Source organism: Solanum pennellii, chromosome 10 (assembly GCF_001406875.1).
Source record: "Solanum pennellii chromosome 10, SPENNV200".
NCBI lineage: Eukaryota > Viridiplantae > Streptophyta > Magnoliopsida > Solanales > Solanaceae > Solanum > Solanum pennellii.
In genome coordinates, this window is record NC_028646.1 from 76,866,063 (window position 1) to 76,887,586 (window position 21,524).

The following is a 21,524-nucleotide window of genomic DNA, read 5'->3' on the forward strand; positions in this document are numbered from 1 at the left end:
ATATTAAGTAGAATGAAAGAATGGATTACACGCTTTTAGATTGCTTTTCATTTAAGGGAAAAAATTATTAAAAAAATTGAATTTGCATTTTGGATTATTATATGATGTATTAAAGTCCAAAACAGAAAACTTTTCCTTTTTTTTTCAACTTCCCAAAACACAAGACCAAGTCCATAGTTTTCTTGGACTCTACCTCGTCAACTCGGACTCAATATATGTTATTTTTTTTAATTTTAATTTATATAAAATATATAAAATTTAAAAATATTTAAATTTTAATAATTATGACAATTTATAATATTTTTATGTAATTTTAAAAGAAAAAAGATATCTCTCTAAATTATCGTAGATAGTATCCATACATCCTTCGTCATACTCTCGCTCGTTCAAAAACTATAGCATGTATACATTTTATACTAACAAGCATACACGTATTATAATCTTATCAATAAATCTGACATTTATTAAATATCGGATCAACGGATAAGATTGTGTCACGTGTCCATATTCATTAGAAAGAAAGACATATATGCTCTAAATTTATCATTTCTGCTTATACTAAGTCGTGTACTTTAATAACAGCAATATACATCATGTCATTTTATAAATGAAGTTTGAGAATGTTAGAATATACATCAATTTTATTTCAATTTTTATAGGATAGAGAAATTATTTTTGATAGATATCAATTGCTCAAAAATAATGTGACCAACGCAACATTATAAAAAAAATAAAACAACAAAATAGCAAAATACTAAACAACGAAATTATACAATTTAAAAATAAGAAACTACACGATAACTAAATAAAATTACAAAAAGATAAAAGAAAGGGACAAGAAGGCTAGCTCTTACCTCTCTCATTTAAAATGCGATAACACTCATATACCTACTACTCTTTCTATTATTCTCAACTTGTATAATTTATTTATTTTATTTAAAATCATATTCTCAATCATCTGAAATTATCTCATGTGTTATAAACAATTTGTATTATAGTGAATGTCTAATTATGTGGAGTCCTTGTAGGATATGGTTAGGAATCCTACTTGGGGACCAAGTAAGGTTTTCCCTATAAATAAAGGGTTTTCCTTCATTGTAAATAAGATTTGTGAAAGATCTCGGAATTCTGAATATACTTCAAGAGAAATAAGAAGTCTTTCTCTTCTCCCTACTTTCTTCTTCTTCTAAATTTATATAGTTTCATAACATCATGTCTAATTTAATGATTTCTTCTTTAATTTATTTATAATTTTCTTTTTATTTTTCGATTTACCTATATCACTTTTAATTTCTACCACATCAAATTTCTCATATCTCCTTACTATTAACTTTTTTTTTTCACCAATTTTTTTTAAAATGAATCACCTCAAAACTTAAGTTATTACGAAATGCAGGGAGTAAGATTTTTATGTGTTTGTGAATTAAATTGAATAGAAAAAAGTAGTACCACTAATATATGGTATTTTCTAACTCGTTTTCCACGTTCTTGTATAGTCGTTTTTCATATCTTTTAAATCTTAGCCAACGTGTAACTAATTTTGGCCAGAATTATATGCAATTAGAATGAATTTGTCCATTTTATTCACAAACTCATGAGGCATGAAAAGTGAAAAACATTCTCATATTGTTATTTACCCGTAGATATTGAATTAATTTGTTATTAATAAAATTAAATTATTAAGTGATTAAAAGATATTTCTTTTTTTGAGAAAATTTTTATTTACGCAAATAATCTCTTAAATATGTCACGATATTTCATTAACACACCTAGTGACTATTAAATTTCAAAGATTCCCTTAATGCGATGGTGGAACAAAAACTTCAATGAGGATTACAAAAAATATGTCATGTTCATGATAAAATTCGTGTTAATCGAGAAGGTCAAAACGAATGATTTAATAAGTTTTTGTGTTGGCAAATTTCTTAAGAAAAGGCCCATAAATCTAACGTTTTAGGTAAATTTTATTTTGAAATGAGAGAAAAAAGTAATTTCGAAATTAATTTATGTGGTTTATTTCAGAACTTTTGGGTAAACCATATAAATTCCACTAGCTCGTCTTAATTATTAAGATTTTCAATAGTTTCAAATATTATTTTCTCTACCATATTTATGATTAAGATACATAAGTCTGAATCTAAGATACATGTAATCTAAGATAACTGATTTCCTTAATGAGAAGAGTAATCGAGATTTTCAAAAAACATATATAATTAAATTAATTTCATTATTCTTTGAAATAGTAAATTCATTAGGGAAACTTTCGCATATAGCCACTTAAAAATAATTAATTACTCTCCATAGCTATAGTTTGATAATTATAATTTGTAGCTACATGTTATTTAGAGGAGAGAGGCGAGCGATACTGGGAGAGAGAGGAGAGAGGCGAGAGAGAGGGGAAAAAGAGTGGGAGAAAGGTGAATTGTATGTGTATATTGGTTAGATAATTGTATATTATACATATGTAATTGTATATATGGCAAGAGAGATTGGGAGAGGGATGAGAGAGGCTATCGAGATTGGGAGATAGAGGGAGAGCGATATCGAGATAGGGAGGAGAGAGGCGAGCGATAGGGGGGCAGCGAGTGGGAGACAGGTAAATAGTATATGTATATAATTGTATATTATACATATATATTTGTATAAATGACAAGCGATATTGGGAGAGGTAGGAGAGAGACGAGCGAGATTGAAAGAGGGAGGAGAGAGGAGAGCGAGATTGAGAGAGAGAGGAGAGAGGTGAGCGAGAGAGGGCAAAGAGTTGGGATAGTTGAATTGTATATGTATATAGGTTAAAAAAAATTTATATTATACATATATATTTGTATAAACTGGCGAATTATACATATACAAATATGACTAATTATACAAACTCGATGTCAGCCCACGTAATTAATGTATAATGTTAGTCGCGAGTGGTAATTATAGCAAACCATAGCTATGGAGAGTAATTAAATAGTATAAGTTTGCTTAACCACATAATTTTCCCAATTCATTAATATTATTAATATAAGATAAAAAAACATGTATATCTTGGTAATGTAATTTGATTAATTTCAAATTATTACTCTTAAAAAAATAAAGTCATTAATTTGATGTATATATTATCAATATATGATGTATTCAAAAAATTAAACTAAACACTTAGATACACCAGTGTTATACAAGTACATTCCTATGTGTCAAAGTATCTAGCAATAATTTCACGTATTTGTTATATTTATCTAGTATTAANTTCCTTCACGTACCTCAAGCACAACATTTTCATATTGAATCATTGAACCACCCATAATTTGTTCCTTTTAACCTCTATTGGCTAATTTTGATAGACTATTCTATTGTAAATGTCTTCAATTGTGTTTGTATTATAATGATTTTGATCGAAGAAATGAAGACAAATTGTGTGTTAATCTCATTTGCTTTCTAATGTGTTTAAATGACTTGAAATAAAACACAATTATTCTCGAACAGTTTCACTATCAATTAGACTAATGAGTTCTGGAACAACATATATAACATCTATCAATATCCCTCACAAAATCTGTTTTCACATTAGCCAACGGTGTTTAAAAGTATCAATTGTATATGTTATATCTAAAAATATGTATATCAAATATATAGAACATCTACTTCCAAATCTAATCATGTGTATTCACATTTCATACATTATATTCAAAAATATGTATCTCAAATACAAAATAAGCATATACATTTAATTATGTGCATTGAAATATGACATGTAGGTGAAACACGTGAAGTTAGGAGCAAATGACGACGGTAGAGTATCTGTCATATCATTAATTTCATTTTGTAGTTGAAAATTATGTATCCGAAATTTAATGGTGGATACCACATTACTAAAAGTACAACTCAAATCTTAATTAAGATTACTACTTCTAAGATACACATGTTTCAAAAGCTATATCAAAATAATATTAGTAGTACCACACCTATGTCACAATAATAATAAAAAAAGCTTTAGAAGAACATGGGCAAACAAAGACTCTCTACAATACTTCTTTGTAACAATTTGCGTTGTGGCATAACATAATCAAAACTAAAATTTATTTAATCCGAATACAAATTAATCAAGACCACTCTGAATTGAAAGTTTTCTCTGTAACAATTACTTTGATTTGATCTCGTTATAAATGAAAAACAATCCAGACCCACTTTGAATTAAAAGTTTTTTTCTATAATAGTTACTTTGATTTGATCTCGCTATAAATGAGCAATACAGAATAATATTTGGGTTCAGGAGAATCTGTCGGCCATGATGATGATATCTTGAGAAGAAGAGAGTAAATTAGCTGTTGTTGAAATGAAATTATCGTGTGAAATTCTTGAATCAGAAAGAATGACATATATTTGAGTGATAAATACGGGAGGGAGAATTAAGAGACATTAATTGATTTGGAGTGAAAGAGTTAATTAATCATATAATAAATCAATCCTAATTTTGAGGGATGTGAGTATCTAATTTTGTCTTCAAATAATATATTAATTATATAATACTCCCTAAAATATAAAAAAAGTTAATATATGTATTTGTTTGAAAGTAAAGATAATATTTGTATATATTATAGTAATGTATGTTATTAAAAGGTAGTTTTTTTATTTGATTTCAGAATAGGAAATGTTAGAAATAAGTAATTTTAAATTTTATTAAGTTCTACTTATTTATTTTAGCAAACAATACTCATCCTATATTATAAAATAACTTGTATTGTAAAAGATAAAATAGGCATGAGTCATAAGACGGTCTAATGTTCGACTTCGAGCCAATTGATGATAAATATTTAGGAGTTAGAATATATAATTTTCTTTTGTGATTCAAAAAATTATGAGAGGAAAAACGTTTATAGTAGGTGTGATTTCATTTTATGAGATAAATTTTCAAATTTCAAATTTTAAAAAAATTTAATTTGAGAATTTCATATTTAACATTTTATCAAATATAAAAATTGATTTGAAAAGTTTATGTTTTATAAAATATGATAGAAAAAATTGTTTTCTAGTAGGAAAAATGCACAAATACCCCTCAATCTATATCTAAAATTTCAGAAACATACTTATACTATACTAAGGTCTTATTACCTCCCTGAACTTATTTTATTAAAAAATTTTAACCCATTTTCGACCTACGTGGCATTATTTTTGTGGGTCAACGCTGGTTGACTTTTTCTTTCAAGCTAGTGTCACATTATTTTTGTGGGTCAACGCTGGTTGACTTTTCCTTTCAAGCTAGTGTCACGTAGGTCGAAAAGGAGTTAAAATTTTTTAATAAAATAAGTTCAGGGAGGTAATAAGACCTTAGTATAGTATAAGTATGTTTCTGAAATTTTAGATATAGATTAAGGGATACTGTGCATTATCCCTATCAAAATTCAAATATGTCAAGGTCTGCATTTTATAGGACATTTGTCAATATTTACGTGGGGAATTAAGTGTTTAAAATTGATTTAAGGAATAAGAAATTATAATTACTCTAAATAAATCTCCATAATTGTTGTCATTTCCAAAGTTATTCAAAATATATTTTTTCCTTCCCCAACCGTCTTATTTCTCTTTCACAAAAATGGGATATTTTTACTTTAATTTTTTTGATTTATTAGTAATTTATATTTACGAAAAGAAAATTAAAGGATGATAGCGTTTTTTAATTAGATTGTTATTATAAAAAATAACATAAGAAAAATATAAAGTGAGAAATCATTAACGGAGAAATTTTTCTTTTTATATACAAAATAACTTTGTCAATGAAAAAAGACATAAATTGACAACATAGTAGAAAACCACTCATTTATACTTGGTAATTTGATGGTTCTAAAATTGTTCAACATATAACTAACTATAAGAAGATTTTTGCAAGCTTTTATAAAAATTATATGACTATTGTCTAATAATTTTATGATATTTTAGAAAATTCTATGATATTAAAAAAAAGTCGTATATCATTTTTTCCACACTCCATCTTAATTTAATATTTGAAAATCATCTCAATCTTATGTGGAAGAACTTCACTGAAACTTTAGAAAATGACTTTGATGAAGATGTTAAAACGATATTCTCTTTAACTTCATATCGTATGACAGTGTATAAAAATAATGTAAAATAAGGTGTATTAGTAGTGCTTGCATTAATAATACTTGCAACAAAGTTATGCAAGCATTATTTCTTATACATTATTTGATTTAATGTATTAGAAATATCAAATCTTGCATAATTTTTATTAAAACATATATACGTACAAATATACCTTTCGCACTTTATTTATTTGTACATCTTTTTTTGCAATAAAGTTCTTTGCAAAAACATCAAAAATTTCTTTGTTATAACAACATCCTCCTCTTCTTCTTCTTCTTCTTCTTTTTGTTTTCAAAAATAATATTAAATAGTTATACTACCGCGTCAAAATATTTTTATGAAAAATTGACTAATGATTTTAATCAAATTTATCGTTATAATAGTAAAAACTTTGATTAAATTATATTGAAATTGGATTTTATTTTATTATTTTTTTTTAAAAAAAGACACTTAAGAGGTCATAAAGTCTATTAAGACACCAAAAAATTAAAAGACACCGAAAAGCAAATCAAAATAAAAACAAAAACTTACTGCAACAAAGAAAATGAAAAGGCTTAAAGGATAATTTTGTAATTATTTAATCTAATGCAAGTGTTAAAATGCAATGTATTACTAATACCTAGAACTCCTTGATATTAGTAATGCAAGTTAATACATAATAGAGCGTATAACTAATGCTTGCATTAGTTATAAATGGCATAAAAAAAAATGTACCAAACAAGATACTACCGATACACACATCTAATACATGCATTATATTTTTTAATATACTCTACCTTAAGTATTCATAATTCCATAAATATGAAACCTCACAAATTAGTAAACATATCATTCCTTATGTTTTTAAACACATAGCTAGTACAACTTAAATAGAATATCGATCAACCAAACCACATGGTGTGGTTACCAATTCTTTTATACTGATTTTAGCTGGAAACCTGTGTTAGTATAACACAAATCAATACCACATGATACATACAATTTGACTTATTATTTTAAAAAATGAAACTTAGAAGATGGCATGGTCTCCAATACTATCCAGATTTGAGCATTGCATAAACCATTTTCGGAGGCAATATTTTCGATAAGATTTTTTTTTTCATTCTCAGGATTCAAGCTCAAACTATTTTTGATTTGTTCTTCTTCTATTGGTTTCAAACATATGCTAATCCGCTAAGTATCATAACTTGTCCCATTTTTCTTCTTTCATTTGGTTATAACTAATTTTAATACATAATATGGTTCCCCAGACGGTAAACAAGAGTTGTCACAATAGAAAAGAGAAAAAAAAGAAATGACTATGACGAATCGATGACTATCTCTTTTTAAACAAACCTATATTCTCCACATGACATGATCAACGTTTGATAGATTATCCAACCCCGAGCAATCTTAGTTATTGGTGGCGGTTTGATTTGTTAACGGGTATTTGTTTAGTCATTTGGCATTTTTTTAGCTATGCATTACACACCTCATTTTAGTTAGAGATCAAAACTGGACCTGAAATAGACTAGACTTCCAGTAAGAGTAGGTGCGCGATTTATGTTGAGGAGAGTTATTCACAAGCAGTGGTTATGAGCTCTTTCTTGTTCCGTTCAAAAAAGGCTGCACACCTTCAGTTGTACTAGTGGATTGAATAACCTTTTTTTTAGTGCCAACAACGGAGCAAGGGCTCTACCTCTCGCATAAAGTCTTACACTCTTATCGTCAACCTTCGTGGCTTTTTGCTCCATAAGGTGGTCTATCACCTTGGTTGGAGAGAAAAGCTTTTTTGTTGTCGAAAAATCCCTCCCTGTAAATCACTATACAAAACCTACTATAGTCAGACTAATATTAATCCGCTCCATCAAAAATATACTATTAAGTTTGACTCATTTTAACATTTTGTGCAAAAGGGCATCACATAAAGCTTACTATGACATTTTATCGTTCTATATCAAAATGATTGATGTCTCAAAATTTTAAAACGGACAAGGGCCTAAAATACCCTTAAAGTATTGAAAATGGTATAAAATTATCCTTCATCCACCTATTGGCTCCAAAATGCCCTTTTCATCCACCTATTGGCTCCAAAATATCCTTGTCATCCATTTTTGGGTTCAAAATTGACCAATTTTTAATTGTTTTAAAATTAAACTCTTTAAATATTTTTTTAAATTCTGGGCGTTCAACTATTAATTATAATTATAATTTATTAACATAATTTATAAACCAATCTACTACCCACTCATTACTAACTAAACCTCACTCAATTAATAATTCAATTATAATATCAAAATCGTCATAAACACTACTAAAACACGATTAAATTATAGATTCCTGAAAATGACATTCAAAATTATTCGAGTCCGAATCGAAGCCCCAATTAAATTTAGGTTGAGCCGCTTATTTAGGAGGACACTTTCTTTCAAAATTGAATTAGAAATTTATGATTAAAGGTAAAGAAATAATACATCCCGAATTAATCCATGCACTTTTTTTAAATATAATTTTATAAATATTTATGATTTGTTTTAAAACCTTTAATATATTATTTTGAAAAAAAGTTACCTATGAAGTAACATCACATAATTGAGACGTAAGAATAATTAAGATGAACATAGTCAGACTTTTAAGTTTATCGGTGATTTTTATTTAGCCACTTGAATGTATGATAATTTAATTCTATAATTTTTAAAAATTCTCCATTGACAGAAGCTTGCATTAATAATGTGACGGGTTTATTAATTTAGAGAAATTTAATTAGTAATGGGTGGGTAGTGGATTAATTTATAAATTATACTTATAAGTTAAATTATAACAAATATTTGAGCGCCACGTATTTTAAAAAATATTTAAATAATTTAAATATAAAACCGTTAAATAATTGGTCAATTTTGAATCAAAAGGTGGATGACAAGGGTATTTTGGACCCAATAGGTGGATAGGAAGGGTATTTTGGAGCTAATAGGTGGATGGATGGTAATTTGTACCATTTCCAATACTTTAAGGGTATTTTAGGCCCTTTTCCAATTTTAAAATTATTCGACTCAACTAATCTAAAAGAATCACCCCGAAACTTCTACCTCTCTTTATCGACAGAACGTTTTATGTACATAAATCGAGTTCAAAACCTCTTATCACACTAATATATTTTATTTATAGCAAATCTTACAAACAAAAAAAAATACATATTCACTACAAAAGTTTCACCCCTCTCTATCGACAATACTTTTCATATTTAGAAATTAAACTCAAAACCTCTTATTAAACTCCATATTCTATTTATAGCAATTTTACAAATAAAAAGGAAGCTTTTTGTCTAAATTTTTTTTCACACCAAAAGAGATATTTTTAGCTAAATTGGCTTTTCATATTCCATAATATGTTTAATTTTGTTTTTTCTTTTTTCAAAAGGAGTCGAAAAAAAAAGACAAAACCCAATCCCTATTGAATACAATGAGACCCTTTTCTTCTTCTTCTTCTTCTTGTTGGGGGATAAGAAGCCAATAAGGGTTTTCTCTTCTCAATTTCTCTCTTCTTTTTCTTCTCTATAGAGAAAGAGAGAGCTCTTCAAAGAAAATCTCTTCTTCTTCTTCATATCCCTTTTGGGGTTGAAGAAAAAAGAAGGAAAAAAACAAAGAGAGAGCGACAAAAAACCCTTTTGTGTTCCAATTTTTGGATACATATATTACCCATCCTTCCATACATATCTTTTTTTAGGGAGTTATTTTTTACTTTTTAACAATGGATTCGGGTTCTTCTGCTTATTTGTCAATGGTGGATCCTTTCTTGGTTGAAGCCCTTCAAAACCCACGTCATCGTCTTACCAGTAAGTGCACCTTTCGAACGAATTTCATGTAATTGAGTTGTGGGTGTTTCGTATTTGTTAGGGTTAGGTTTTGGGGTTTCGTTTTTTTTTTTTAAAAATTGTGTGGAATTGGGTTTGTTTTTGGTTTTGCTGATCTGGGTTTGTTGTGTATGTTGGGAATTATGGATGTAGCTGTAGATCTGAATCTGATGATAATCATTTGAGCTTGTTTATGTGTATGCTGTGTAATTGATATCTGTGTTAGTAATTTTGTTGGGTTTTAGAAGTTGAATTTAGTTGCACATAAGCTAAATATCCTGTTGGTAGAATGGGTGATTAGTTTCTGTATGTTTTTGTTACCTGAGGTCTATGGAAGCAGCCTCTATACCTCCTAAGGTAGGGGTAAGGTCTTTATGATCCACAAACACCACAACACTGGGTAGTTGGGTATGTTGTTGTATGTGGACTTACTATTATGGATGGTGATATATGTTGCCTAAGAGTTGTCGTTTGGGTTTTATGTGCCATTGATTTGCTTCCCTGTTTGACTGATAGCATGAATGTTTCATATCGATTTAGTGTTATAGTACTAGAAAAAGCTGTATGATGTGATTATGTCTGTGAGAGTATTACAATGGTAATTAGCATAGAAGTTGAAGATTTATTGCTTTGCTGAAAATTTGTTCTGTTTATTTAGAGATACGTTTATTTAGTTTATCTTTAGTGCCAGTACTAGTTATTTCACATCAGTTCCTATTTATTTGTCTGTGTGCAGAGCTCTTCTTTTGGCAGGTGTTACATTAGATTATTGTGCACCAACTTGCTCATTGTATGATATTTGTGTGCTTTTATCAACAGAATAATTACTCTATAGACAGAATTATTTATGTCTGATTTTTCCTTGCTGTTTGGCCAGTTCTAAGAATGGAACTCGACATTCAGAAGTTCTTGCTAAGTTCCGACGTGCAACAGTTTGAGTTCCCACATTTTCCGACTTCCTACCTTCGTCTTGCTGCGCACCGTGTTGCTCAACACTATGGTTTGCAGACTATGGTTCAGGATAATGTTGTGGATGGTCAGGGAGCCAAAATCCTGGTGACAAGAAAACCTGAAAGCAAATACCCTGCTGTGCGTTTATCGGACGTCCCACCTAAACAATCTGACAGTGACAAATACGAGAAGATGAAAATAGTAATACAACCAAGGCCGAGTAACACCTCTTCGAAAGATAGTGAATTGGGTGCAAAACGCAGTCAAGTAAGAACTGTGGAAGAGAGAAAAGAGGAGTATGACAGGGCACGTGCACGCATTTTTAATAGTCCTATTAACTCTGAGACTAGAGACAATTTGGTTCGTGTTGCTTCTGACCTCAAGAACAACATAGATGAGAATGAATCTTCAAACAGGTTACTCTTGGATATGGAGAAAAGCATCAGCAACAGAGAAGGTGGTACTTCTTCCCGAGTTGCCATCTTTAGGGACAGGGAGAAAGAGCTGAGTGACCCTGATTATGATCGGAATTATGTTAGGTAAGTTATTGGCCATTTGCAACCAGTTGTTCATATATCTGTATATTCTGCAACGCTTCATCTCAGTTACCTTCTATATTTCAAACCAAGGATATATATGTCTGATAATTTATATCATCAGATAGTGTTTGAAGTTGGTACAATTGTCTTTCAAATTGATGCAGATATGTTAAGAGTGTCCCATCTGGTCAGTGCTTTAGCGTGGCACCTTTTGATGTGCAGAAGTTTCAGCCTCCATATGTACATTACGATGCTGTTTTTCCTCAGATGAGTCAGCTGCCCAGTGCTCAAGCTTCACCAAATTACAGGAGCCCTGTTCTTAGCCCATACCATGCCATGGGATTCAATCAGACCCTCAATGATGGAGTATTCATGCAGTGGCCAACCCAGAGCATGATTTATGCACATTCATATGATCAAGTTAGGCATGCCTTCTTTCAGGTACTGATCAGCTTCATGTCCCTTGGATATTATTTTTCTTTCTTGAGTTGAATCGGCAATCATTATGACTCAAATATATCTGGGGCCTTGTTCTATGAAGCACCGATAATTTTGTTGTATGACTCTATTAGGAGCCTTTTTTGGTCATAAAACGAGTTATGGCCAAATAATATTTCAACAGCTCACCAAAGGATTCACTTGTATCAAATTATATAATTTTGTGTTTTGGCATATATGAGAACTCTGGTTTGGAAGCTAAGGTGAATGGAATAATCAATCTTATGTTTTTCATAATTAAGATGTTGCATACAAACTGAGTGCCACATATAGAAGCGTTCCTCTAGGGTCTCTTTCCTATTTCGTGGCATTAATAATGTCGTCTATAAATTGGCAGTTATCCTAAGCTCTATGTTTGGAATGCTGGTCTTTACATATAATAATATGTTCTAGTGTGGCTAGTCTGTTTGTTCTATTAGCTCCTAGTATTATTGGCAGATGCTAATAAACATTAGAATCTTGCAATTTTGTATTCTTTTCCTGGCTTTGCATTTTGACCAACTATATTCCAATGAATATACCTATTAGGAGAAATAACCACTGCCATATTTCTTGGCAAATATTATCAGGGTATGCATATTAGTATGAGATCTCCTTTTTGAGTCTCAACTACAGCAGCAATTGCTATTAGTTGTCCGAAAATGGGACAATTATTTTAGTAAGTGACCCTTTTTTTATTTGTTTGCCAACTGATGGAGACCTCAAGACTGGTGATTCCTTTTTGAGCAAACCGAAAAATCTTATGAGAAAACTGGACCAACAACAACATACCCAGCGTTATCCAACAAATGGGGTCTGGAGAGGTAGAGTCTGAAGCCTTTATCCTACCTTATGAAGGTAGGGGTCTGGAGAGCTAGCTTCTGCAGCTTTACCCCTACCTTATGAAGGTGAAGGGGCTGTTTCCGATAGACCCTCAGCTAAAGTAAATGGGAAAACTAAACCACAATGCAAGATTCTGTGAGTCATTGCAAATGTTAGATGATTGTCTATGGTTTGTATGTCTGTAAGGTTGAGAAAATATGAGTGAACATTAGGGTCAAGTCCATTGTTATCCGAAAGGGTAATTTCTTAGGTATATTTAACAACTTTCAGAAATGGGGACCTGAAAAGGTGCATTTGCATAAATTAGCCCTCTGTTGATGGTGCACGCCTGCCCATCTGTTCATGTTGTTGTTTATCTCTGTTTTATTTATCAAGTTCTATTTATAATTTTTTGAGAATTTGTGTGATATCTCTTTAGTAAAGGGTCAATACTTATTCACACCGAGTGGTAACCATGTTAAAATTGTTTAATGAAGTGGAAGCATATATCAACTATGGTCATAGTTGTGTATATTCAAACACTTTGGTGGTGCGGATACTTAACTCAAGTCTCTTTTATCTTGTTTTGTTTGTTGCAGCCTTCTTTCTGTCAGCAACCGCTAAGCTTTGGATACTCCCAGAACCACAGTTGATGTTGAATGTAATTTTTGTTCTCTCTTAGTGCTCTATCCTGGTGTAGGTTAAAAATGTAATACTCTCTCTATTAAACTTGGTGCTCTGCATTATTAGTCCCTTTTGCTTTTCATTTTTTGGAACTCAGTTCGAGTGGAAGAATTAAGTACTGACTTCATATGAACTACTATATGCATTTGCTATTATTACTCCCTTACTATTAATTATTCTGTCTTTACATTCTCATACTCAATTCATTAACCTAATAGTAGTTATCTCTCTTCCCCGACTGGCCAGACCGATTCGGTAAACCACTTGAGATGGAATGGCTATTGTGTCAATGGGAAATGAGAATGTCAAAAGTTGTCTCTGTCTTGAACAAGGAAATAGTAAATCACCATTTCAAATAATTCTCCTATACACACCAACAGTGTAAAGGTGCAGTAAAAATGGACTTCGACTATTCTATCAAATATATATATATATGGTTGTTCATTGGCATTAAGAAAATTAATATGCAATTTTGTTAGTATACATGTGTTCGCTTGATTTGCAAATCCATGCCAAGTCTTTGATTCTTCTTTCATTATAATAATTCCACATATCAAGGAGCAATTTTGCACGATGAGGACATAATGTGAAAGACAATTTGTATATAATTTTTACAAGATCAGATCAGTTTGGAAAAACATGTGATTTAGATTTTGGACCTAAAATTTAAACGCTATTTAAAGCAAATATATATCAGTGAAAGAAAGGGATGTTACGCAATACCGTCTCATTTAACATATTTAGGGGGTCTTTGGATTTTCTCATGTAAATTCATTAATTTTTGGAGATATGATTATATTTGGCCCAAATTATTAATTAGGATAATCAGCAATACATGATTCACGTCACATTTTATTTTTTAGCATTTAGAGGGTCACAAAAAAATAAGCAATGATTTTCTCACTTTTTGACTCATAATTTTGTATGACCAACTGTTATTACCTAGTCAATTATATTCATAGGATCCACACCACTTTTTCCTAATATCTCAAGCAGAAAAATAATTACATATATTACTCAATAAAGCCCAACAAATATGACTGTTATGTTTAATTCAAAAGATAACTTCTATAAACTACAAAAGAGAGAGAGAGAGAGCATCTTCAAAATATTTTTTTGGCATTATACTGAATGATAGTGACTAGATATTAATGTATGACAAAATTTGAGTTGGCAAACACTTAACAATGTTGAACAGAATTTTAGGATTAATCCCAATCCAAATTATAATGTAAACTGTAGATATACAGCTAGGACCATTCTGAAAATACTTCAAAAAAATTTCATAAGAGGAAAGAACAAGGAATGCTATTAGTCCCCACCATCATTCTATACTACCAACAAATGAATTTGCTCATATCAGTACAACAAATCTATGTTCTCTCCAAAAAAAAAAATGCTGCCACAGTTGTGTCGGAGGATCCAACATGCAACTGTTGCCATTTTTTTTTAAAGAGTTCGAGCAACATAGCAACAAATAAGAGGAACAAAGTAATAGTAATGAGCAAGTCCACAAAGGAAAATATGTGTTAAGAGGGGAAGTTATTAATACATAGCCAGAAAGTTTACATTTCTCTTTGTGATACAAAGAAAAATCCATGGTACTTATTTAGAAGTTGATTCACATATGATTTTAGTGCTGGAGACATTCAATAGAACGAATATTAGCAGAGAAAATCTGTTGATGTGGAGGATGAACCTCCATCCCACTTCCAGAGTAAAGATCAGGAGCAAGGATTTTGACAAAACACAAACGATGGAAACAGCAAGAGGCAGTGAATGAGGTTCTCTAGGGGCTAATACAATATAAGAAAAAAGTGTTGGCATATTGTAAACCATTCAAAACCAGACGTTTACAAGGCTTGTGCACTTGACGGTTTACTACTGCTACTTCAAGCTCATTCTCCCTAAAAACACACCTCAGCATAGCAAATAAAAATGGAAGGGACAGTTACCGAGTCCAAGAAAGAACTTCACTGAAAGTTGGAAGGTTATTGAACTATTTGCAATTTGCATATAATTATAAAATTTAATCTAGATTTAGTTATCTTGAAAGTCTGAACAGATATTATAGTAAACTAAAATACAGCCAGAACCACACATGGCCAGTGAGGAATACTTCAATTTTTTATTTTTAAAAAGAAAAGAAATCACACACAAATGATGAATTTCCTCAGATCAGTATAACAAAGAGCAGGAACAAAGTAATAGCAATGACACTCAACTAGTTAATCAAGTAGAATAAAGGTTTCCTATCGATCCTTCTTTCTCTATCTCAGATGAGGAAGTCCAATAGGCCAAGTATGTTTAAAGAGGCAAAGAAATACAATTCATGCATGGTTGCATACATAATTCTTTTGTGGTTCTAGCCACTGAAGTACTCATTTAGTAGATTGACTTGCGATTGATTTTAGTGAAACGATTTCTTGAGCCGAGCGTCTATTGGAAACAACCTCTCTACCCCACTTGTCGGACTATACTGGATATGTCGTTCTTGTTGTTGTAATAGTTGTCATTTAATAGAATTAATCAACCTCTTATTGTGAGGATGAACTTCCATCCCAGTTAGAAAAAGGAATGAGGATTCAGATAAACACGAACAACGGAGAAAACAAGAGAAGGTAAAGTTTTCAATGCAGAAGGAAAAACAGATGGGAAGGAGCTAATACCATATAAGAGAAGTCCTTCAACATATAGTAAACCATTAAAAACAAACTTCACAAGGCACGTGCACTTGACGAGTTTACTAGTACGAGTAGCAAGGAAGTCTTATTTTGGCATTTCAGAGGGGGGAAAATAAACTCAATTCTCCCCAAACCAACAGTGACAAATATACTTCGGTGTTCCAGCGTGGCAAATGTAAACGTAAGGGACAATTAAACAAGTCAAACTCATCACAACGTAATTACAATAGTAGAATTCATCTAACTGAACAGTTTCAGGACCGACACTAAATCCAAATTCTTATAAAAGGGGATTCACAGTTCCATTAAGAGTTGAAGACCATATCGACAACTCTATATAGATATTAACACTAAAGCATCATTAATCCAATAAAGGGTACTAACACAAAGCGCAAATGTTATTTAACTCAAATTCTAGAATACATAGAAGTCAAATTAACAGGATTTATAAAAGGCTAAAAATCAACAGTTACCCTGATATCAATCTTCCCCTGTTGGAAACAGTGTAAGGACCTTCCTCCCATTGACGGCGGTGGCTGAATCCACATCCTCCACATAAGATGACACCACAGGACTACCATTATGCACTGATGTCCCCATCCTCTGAACCTGCTGCTGTGATTGCCTAGACAGAAAAGGATGCTCAAAATGTCCATTCGCTGGAGACCCAAATTGCCTATACTGCTGTTGAACTTGTGGATGGTGTCCAACAACCACTCCCATATGATGGTGATGCGGCATCGGTGTCACTGGCACAAACGGCATGAAATGGTCGGAATTACCTCTCCCTGGATGTAGAAAATGTGCTGGAACAGGTGAACTAGCAAACAAATTATCCATTGCTGGATCAACACCTGCCCCTGATAAAGACTGAGCATTACTCCCACCACTTCCACTGTTCGAAAGACCTTGCATACGTTTCAAATAAAGCCTATACTTTTGCAAATGACTCGCAACATTTTCGCGTGTTAATCCATCTACACTCATCAGTTGCATTATAGTCTTAGGGACAGCATTCTTGATCCCCAAATGAGCAACTGCATCCACAAACCTCTTATGTAGCTGTGGTGTCCACACAAGACGTGGCCTTTTCAATGTCCTAGCTGGTTCATCTCCACCTCCTCCCCCATTCAGCTCAGTAGACTCAAATTCAGCTGATGAATTTGGCTGAGAAGATTGAACATGAGGAGTCTGCTGCTGTTTGCTCTGAGGATTTGGGCTTGTGGGGTTTGGAATATCAAAAGCTATCGCAAGATCCGGTGTTATAAGGGTTTGAGATAAAGGCATTAACTCTTCTGGTTTAGGCAATTCTTCTTCCCACTTAGCAAACCAATTTGAATCTTCTTCCCTCATCCTTCCTTATTTGGGGGTTAAGGAACCTGTTGAATCAAACCCTTTTAAGCCAACCAACTAAGCTACTAAAATCCCCCGATCCTCATCTTCCTTAAAACCCCACCAAGATCTAATCTTTATGACTCCAACTCCAACTTGGTTAACAGATGAACCTGAATCATAACAAGTTACCACTTGGATTACTACTTAGAACTAATAAAAAAAAAACTAAAACTTAAACCATCAAAAAGGAAAGAAAAACAAACAAAAAAAGATAAAAAAGATCTCTCCTTTTTATCTCAACTTAAAAGATTGACAAAAGAATCTAAACAAACCAGGTGATAAACAAGATATGGGGTTGGAAAAAGACAAGTGTACAAATTGAAAGATGAGATTTTTTTTGAGATGGGTGTTTGTCTTTATCACCCAACTCCCTCTTACTGAAGAATCTTGATTTCTGGGTATTGAAGGTAAGAGGGAGAAAATGATTTTTTTTTTTTTTTCCAATTTTATGGATAGTGGGGAGAAGGGAGGAAGAGTTTTGTGGAGGGGTGTTCGAGGTGGATCTTCTTTCTTTTTTCAGCTTTTTATTAGAGGAAAAAAAGGCACAAAAACATATTTACAATTATGGGGAAATTATTAGTTATATATCTTTTCTCTGTGAAAGTCTTATAATCTTTCAAAAATTATTTTTAAATAGAATAAATATCCATCTTAAAATAAAAATTGGTATGAAATATTATTAACTCGCCGCCATGTGTATATATGTTTTTTTTTTCTTTTTCTTTTTTATAATTATTTCCTTTTTTATTTTTAGTTTTTCATAATCGAAACATACTTGAATTTAAGCGAGGAGGAAGATCAACAAAGAAATGAATGGAATATGTTAAAACAAAGTTACTAATAACCTTGATTTTTTGGTGTAATGTTATAAAGTAAGATTTTAAATTTGAGCATCGATAATGATATTGTGGTGAGAAATTAAAAAGGAAAAATAAGAAGACAAAAAAGGAAATATATTCATGGTATAAAAAATGTCAACTAAAAAATATAATAAAGAAACCAAAAAAAAAAAAGATGTTATTTTTTTAAGAAAATCTTTTTAACTATGTCAATTTAATAATTTCGATTTTAAATAGTTCAACGAAAATGTGTGTAACTGATAGATTCACCAAAATTGAGGTGTGTTTTTACTCCTTTTTGTCTTTATATTATGTTACTGTTAAAGATGCTTTTTCTTAAGATTTTTTATGGAGTTTTATTAGGAGCCATGTGGATGTGAAGCTAGGTGGGGTCATAAGCTCATAGGCTAGTTAGTAGAGTTGGGGGTTATGTGATGGAAAAATGATAAATTATACACTCACAACAGTGTTTTAACCAAACTTATGATAACATAATTTGTGTTAACTCACTTACTTATATATGATAAGATAATTAACATTAATACTATTTAGTTAAGTACTAATTAATCTTCAGAGTTTTGTTTTTTAAGTTATCATTTTATCTGATAACAACTTTATAATGCTTGTGACACCAATGAAATTTGATGAGGTGGCTATGGAAAGGTGCATTTACAGCTCTAAGTCAAAGGTCACAAAGATTCTCTTTTAGAAAAAATAGTATTTGGTACATTGTCATAGAAACATTAGATGAGGTTGTACACACATTATGATTGGATAGAGGAAATTAAAAAAAATTATCAAATGGAAAGAGAGAAACACTTTCCCAAATATAAATTAATATTAAAAGGGAAAGGAGAGAGAAGAAGAAGATGAAGTCCAATGAAAGAAAAGGAAAGTGGACAGGTGACCCCATTTGAAGTTTATAATATGCTCTATTGCATATTGAGTGTGTTATAATATCTATATAAAGAAGATAAAAACATGATTGATGCATAGTTTTATATCCGACCGCTACAGAGAGATTGTTTCCGATAAACTCTCGATCCAAAACAATTCATTAAAGAAAGTACTCACCAATGATTTGGTATACACATAAGAGGATGTCAAAGGTTGTATTCAATCAGAAAGATGATGTATACCTACTATAGTTCTATATAGTTTATGTTTATGCATAATACACAAAATACCATGTACTTCTTTTAACACATAATCAATCCATAGAGTGCAATCTTCAGTTTAACACCAGAAGTATCCATACTGGAGCTACCTTGATATCTTCTTAATATCACCATCATAACTAAGCATTTCATGTGATTGAAAACAACTCGTCGAAGGATCAGAATAAGAACATTACTCCACTGAATAGCTGTTACTCGGTTCATTGATGGAATCAAATAGTTGACATTAACCAGTAGAAACACTCATTCTGGCCCTGCTGATGAAAGCTTCCATGAGAAGTACTAGCTCTTACTATATGGAATAGACTTCCTCATGATGCATCTTAAATAATTAGTGTGTGTGAGATCTACTGCATATATGTTTTTGTAGTAGATTTCTGGAATTAACATGGAAGATGTGTAAATTATGGCAACAACGTCCATTTGTGCAAAGAAGACTTCAATGTTTAACCTGATAGCAGTAATCAAACAAACACCACAATTGATCAAAATCATGCTTTAAGAGTGAAAAGTTTATGTTCATGATTACTTGTGTGTAAAGATACATGAATCTCCTAGACACGGAACTCATACTATGAGATAACACTACAAAAGCAGTAAAAGCAAATTTAGTAAAGCTTAAAAAACAGCCCTTGATTCGAAGAATGATTTCAAACCGACAAATGTCTTCTGCGTCTATTTGTGCTAGCTATAAGCAGTGATTTTGTATGATAAGAATGTTACTGAACTATATATTGCGTACATACACAAGCATATCCGTTAAAATATCTTTTTATCAATATCCGTATCCTGAATTTAAGAATGTTACTGAACTATAAATTGCGTACATACATAAGCATATCCGTTAAAATATCTTTTTATCAATGTTTTATAGCTTTTCTTGAATGTTTTATAGCTTTTCTTGAATTACGTAGCAGCTTTTTATATCATCTCTTCCACCAAGAAATAAAAAGGTACTAAAGCCTCATAAGAACTTTATAGTATACTTATATAGATAGATTTACCTCCTGCGCCAAAAGCCATTAACTCTAATGTTCCATTGATGACACTAATCATCTTTCACAGGATCTGAGTGCACAAGCCTCTGAAACCTATTTGATAACTCCTGGTACGAATGCACTTCAGATGGAGGCACTTGCCTAATGGCGGCCTTCAGATGTTCCATTGTTATTTCAGATGCATCAAGGCTTTCCTGATACCAAGAAGGTTAGGACAAAGAATTATATGCATACACAGGAAGAGGGGAGGGGTTAGGGGTGGAGAGATGTATAAATACACAGCTAAATTGAAGATTGAATTTACTTCAATAGCTGCAATAGCAGCTTCACGACATATCAGCGATATGTCAGCACCAGTACAGCCACTGGTTAGCCGAGCTAGCTCTTCAACGCATATGTCAGAACTGCATGGCATCTTCTTCAAATGTATATGGAATATTGCCTCCCTGTCTTTTTCATCTGGAGGTCCAACGTACAGCAATCTATCAAAACGTCCTAACAAAAATAGCACTATCTTATAGTAGCTCTAGCAGATTTTATGCAAGGAATAGGTAGCAGCAGCCACCAAGGCAACATGAAAGGAGGAATAGCGGATTGCACCTGGTCTTAGAAGAGCAGGGTCAATCTTGTCTGGACGATTTGTTGCAGCAATAACAGTGACATTAACTCTCTGATGTAAACCTTTAACCAAAAAAATTGTAAAATTACAGCTTAAGCCAATAAGAAACTTTGACAATCAAGAGGTTCCTCATACATAACAAAACTGAGACAATTTTGAACTGCTTTGCCACGTTAGGACCCTAGTTCAACAAATTAAAATAAGCCATAGACTACGGGTAGTCCCAGGCATTTTATTAAAGAACTCACAATCTTCAGTCAAGTAAAAGGAAACCACATAATGAGATGTCATTACCTTTCCCTTCACCAAGCTACCCTGTAGTGTCTTAAGAGTTTTTTAAAATTCAAATTTCCAGGATTGTGATCCTGGCAATGTATATATAAATCATGTAGAAGCACAACAAAAGGGGGTGGGGGTGGGTG

At 31.8% G+C, this 21,524-nt stretch overlaps 3 protein-coding genes across 7 annotated transcripts in view; 1 reads left to right on the top strand and 2 right to left on the bottom strand.

Moving 5' to 3' along the window:
* Positions 1–9,486: 9,486 nt before the first annotated feature.
* On the top strand, positions 9,487–13,562 carry LOC107002376 (R3H domain-containing protein 2). The gene is made up of 4 exons (XM_015200365.2): positions 9,487–9,898; positions 10,794–11,406; positions 11,571–11,847; positions 13,305–13,562. Exons 1-4 carry the CDS (start codon positions 9,814–9,816, stop codon positions 13,356–13,358), a joined length of 1,029 nt encoding a protein of 342 aa, XP_015055851.1. The 5' UTR covers positions 9,487–9,813; the 3' UTR covers positions 13,359–13,562.
* A 2,721-nt stretch (positions 13,563–16,283) lies between these two features.
* Positions 16,284–18,000, bottom strand: LOC107002683 (transcription factor MYBC1-like). The gene is made up of 2 exons (XM_015200814.2): positions 17,741–18,000; positions 16,284–17,578 (listed from the first exon to the last, which is right to left on the bottom strand). The coding sequence occupies exon 2, from the start codon at positions 17,424–17,426 to the stop codon at positions 16,554–16,556; it is 873 nt and encodes a 290-aa protein (XP_015056300.1). The 5' UTR covers positions 17,427–17,578; positions 17,741–18,000; the 3' UTR covers positions 16,284–16,553.
* A 1,332-nt stretch (positions 18,001–19,332) lies between these two features.
* LOC107032155 (calmodulin-interacting protein 111) overlaps positions 19,333–21,524 on the bottom strand; it is a 9,668-nt gene continuing 7,476 nt past the window's right edge. For 4 of the 5 annotated variants that reach the window (XM_015233731.2, XM_015233732.2, XM_027912596.1 and 1 more), the window contains exons 8-11: positions 21,084–21,164; positions 20,788–20,978; positions 20,490–20,677; positions 19,333–19,936 (exon numbers count right to left, since the gene is read on the bottom strand). In XM_015233731.2, the coding sequence (XP_015089217.1) occupies positions 20,534–20,677; positions 20,788–20,978; positions 21,084–21,164 (416 nt within the window). In that variant the 3' untranslated portion in view covers positions 19,333–19,936; positions 20,490–20,533. Of the gene's footprint in view, positions 19,937–20,489; positions 20,678–20,787; positions 20,979–21,083; positions 21,165–21,524 lie in introns of those variants that run through there. The other variant, XR_003574913.1, reaches the window with a different exon arrangement.

Excerpts from the sequence above, each read along its gene's own strand:
- LOC107002683 (XM_015200814.2), bottom strand. The coding sequence starts at position 17,426 with ATGAGGGAAGAAGATTCAAATTGGTTTGCTAAGTGGGAAGAAGAATTG.
- LOC107002376 (XM_015200365.2), top strand. The coding sequence starts at position 9,814 with ATGGATTCGGGTTCTTCTGCTTATTTGTCAATGGTGGATCCTTTCTTG. Across the intron at positions 9,899-10,793 it reads CCCACGTCATCGTCTTACCA|TTCTAAGAATGGAACTCGAC; the intron begins GTAAGTGCACCT and ends CTGTTTGGCCAG. Across the intron at positions 11,848-13,304 it reads TTAGGCATGCCTTCTTTCAG|CCTTCTTTCTGTCAGCAACC; the intron begins GTACTGATCAGC and ends TGTTTGTTGCAG.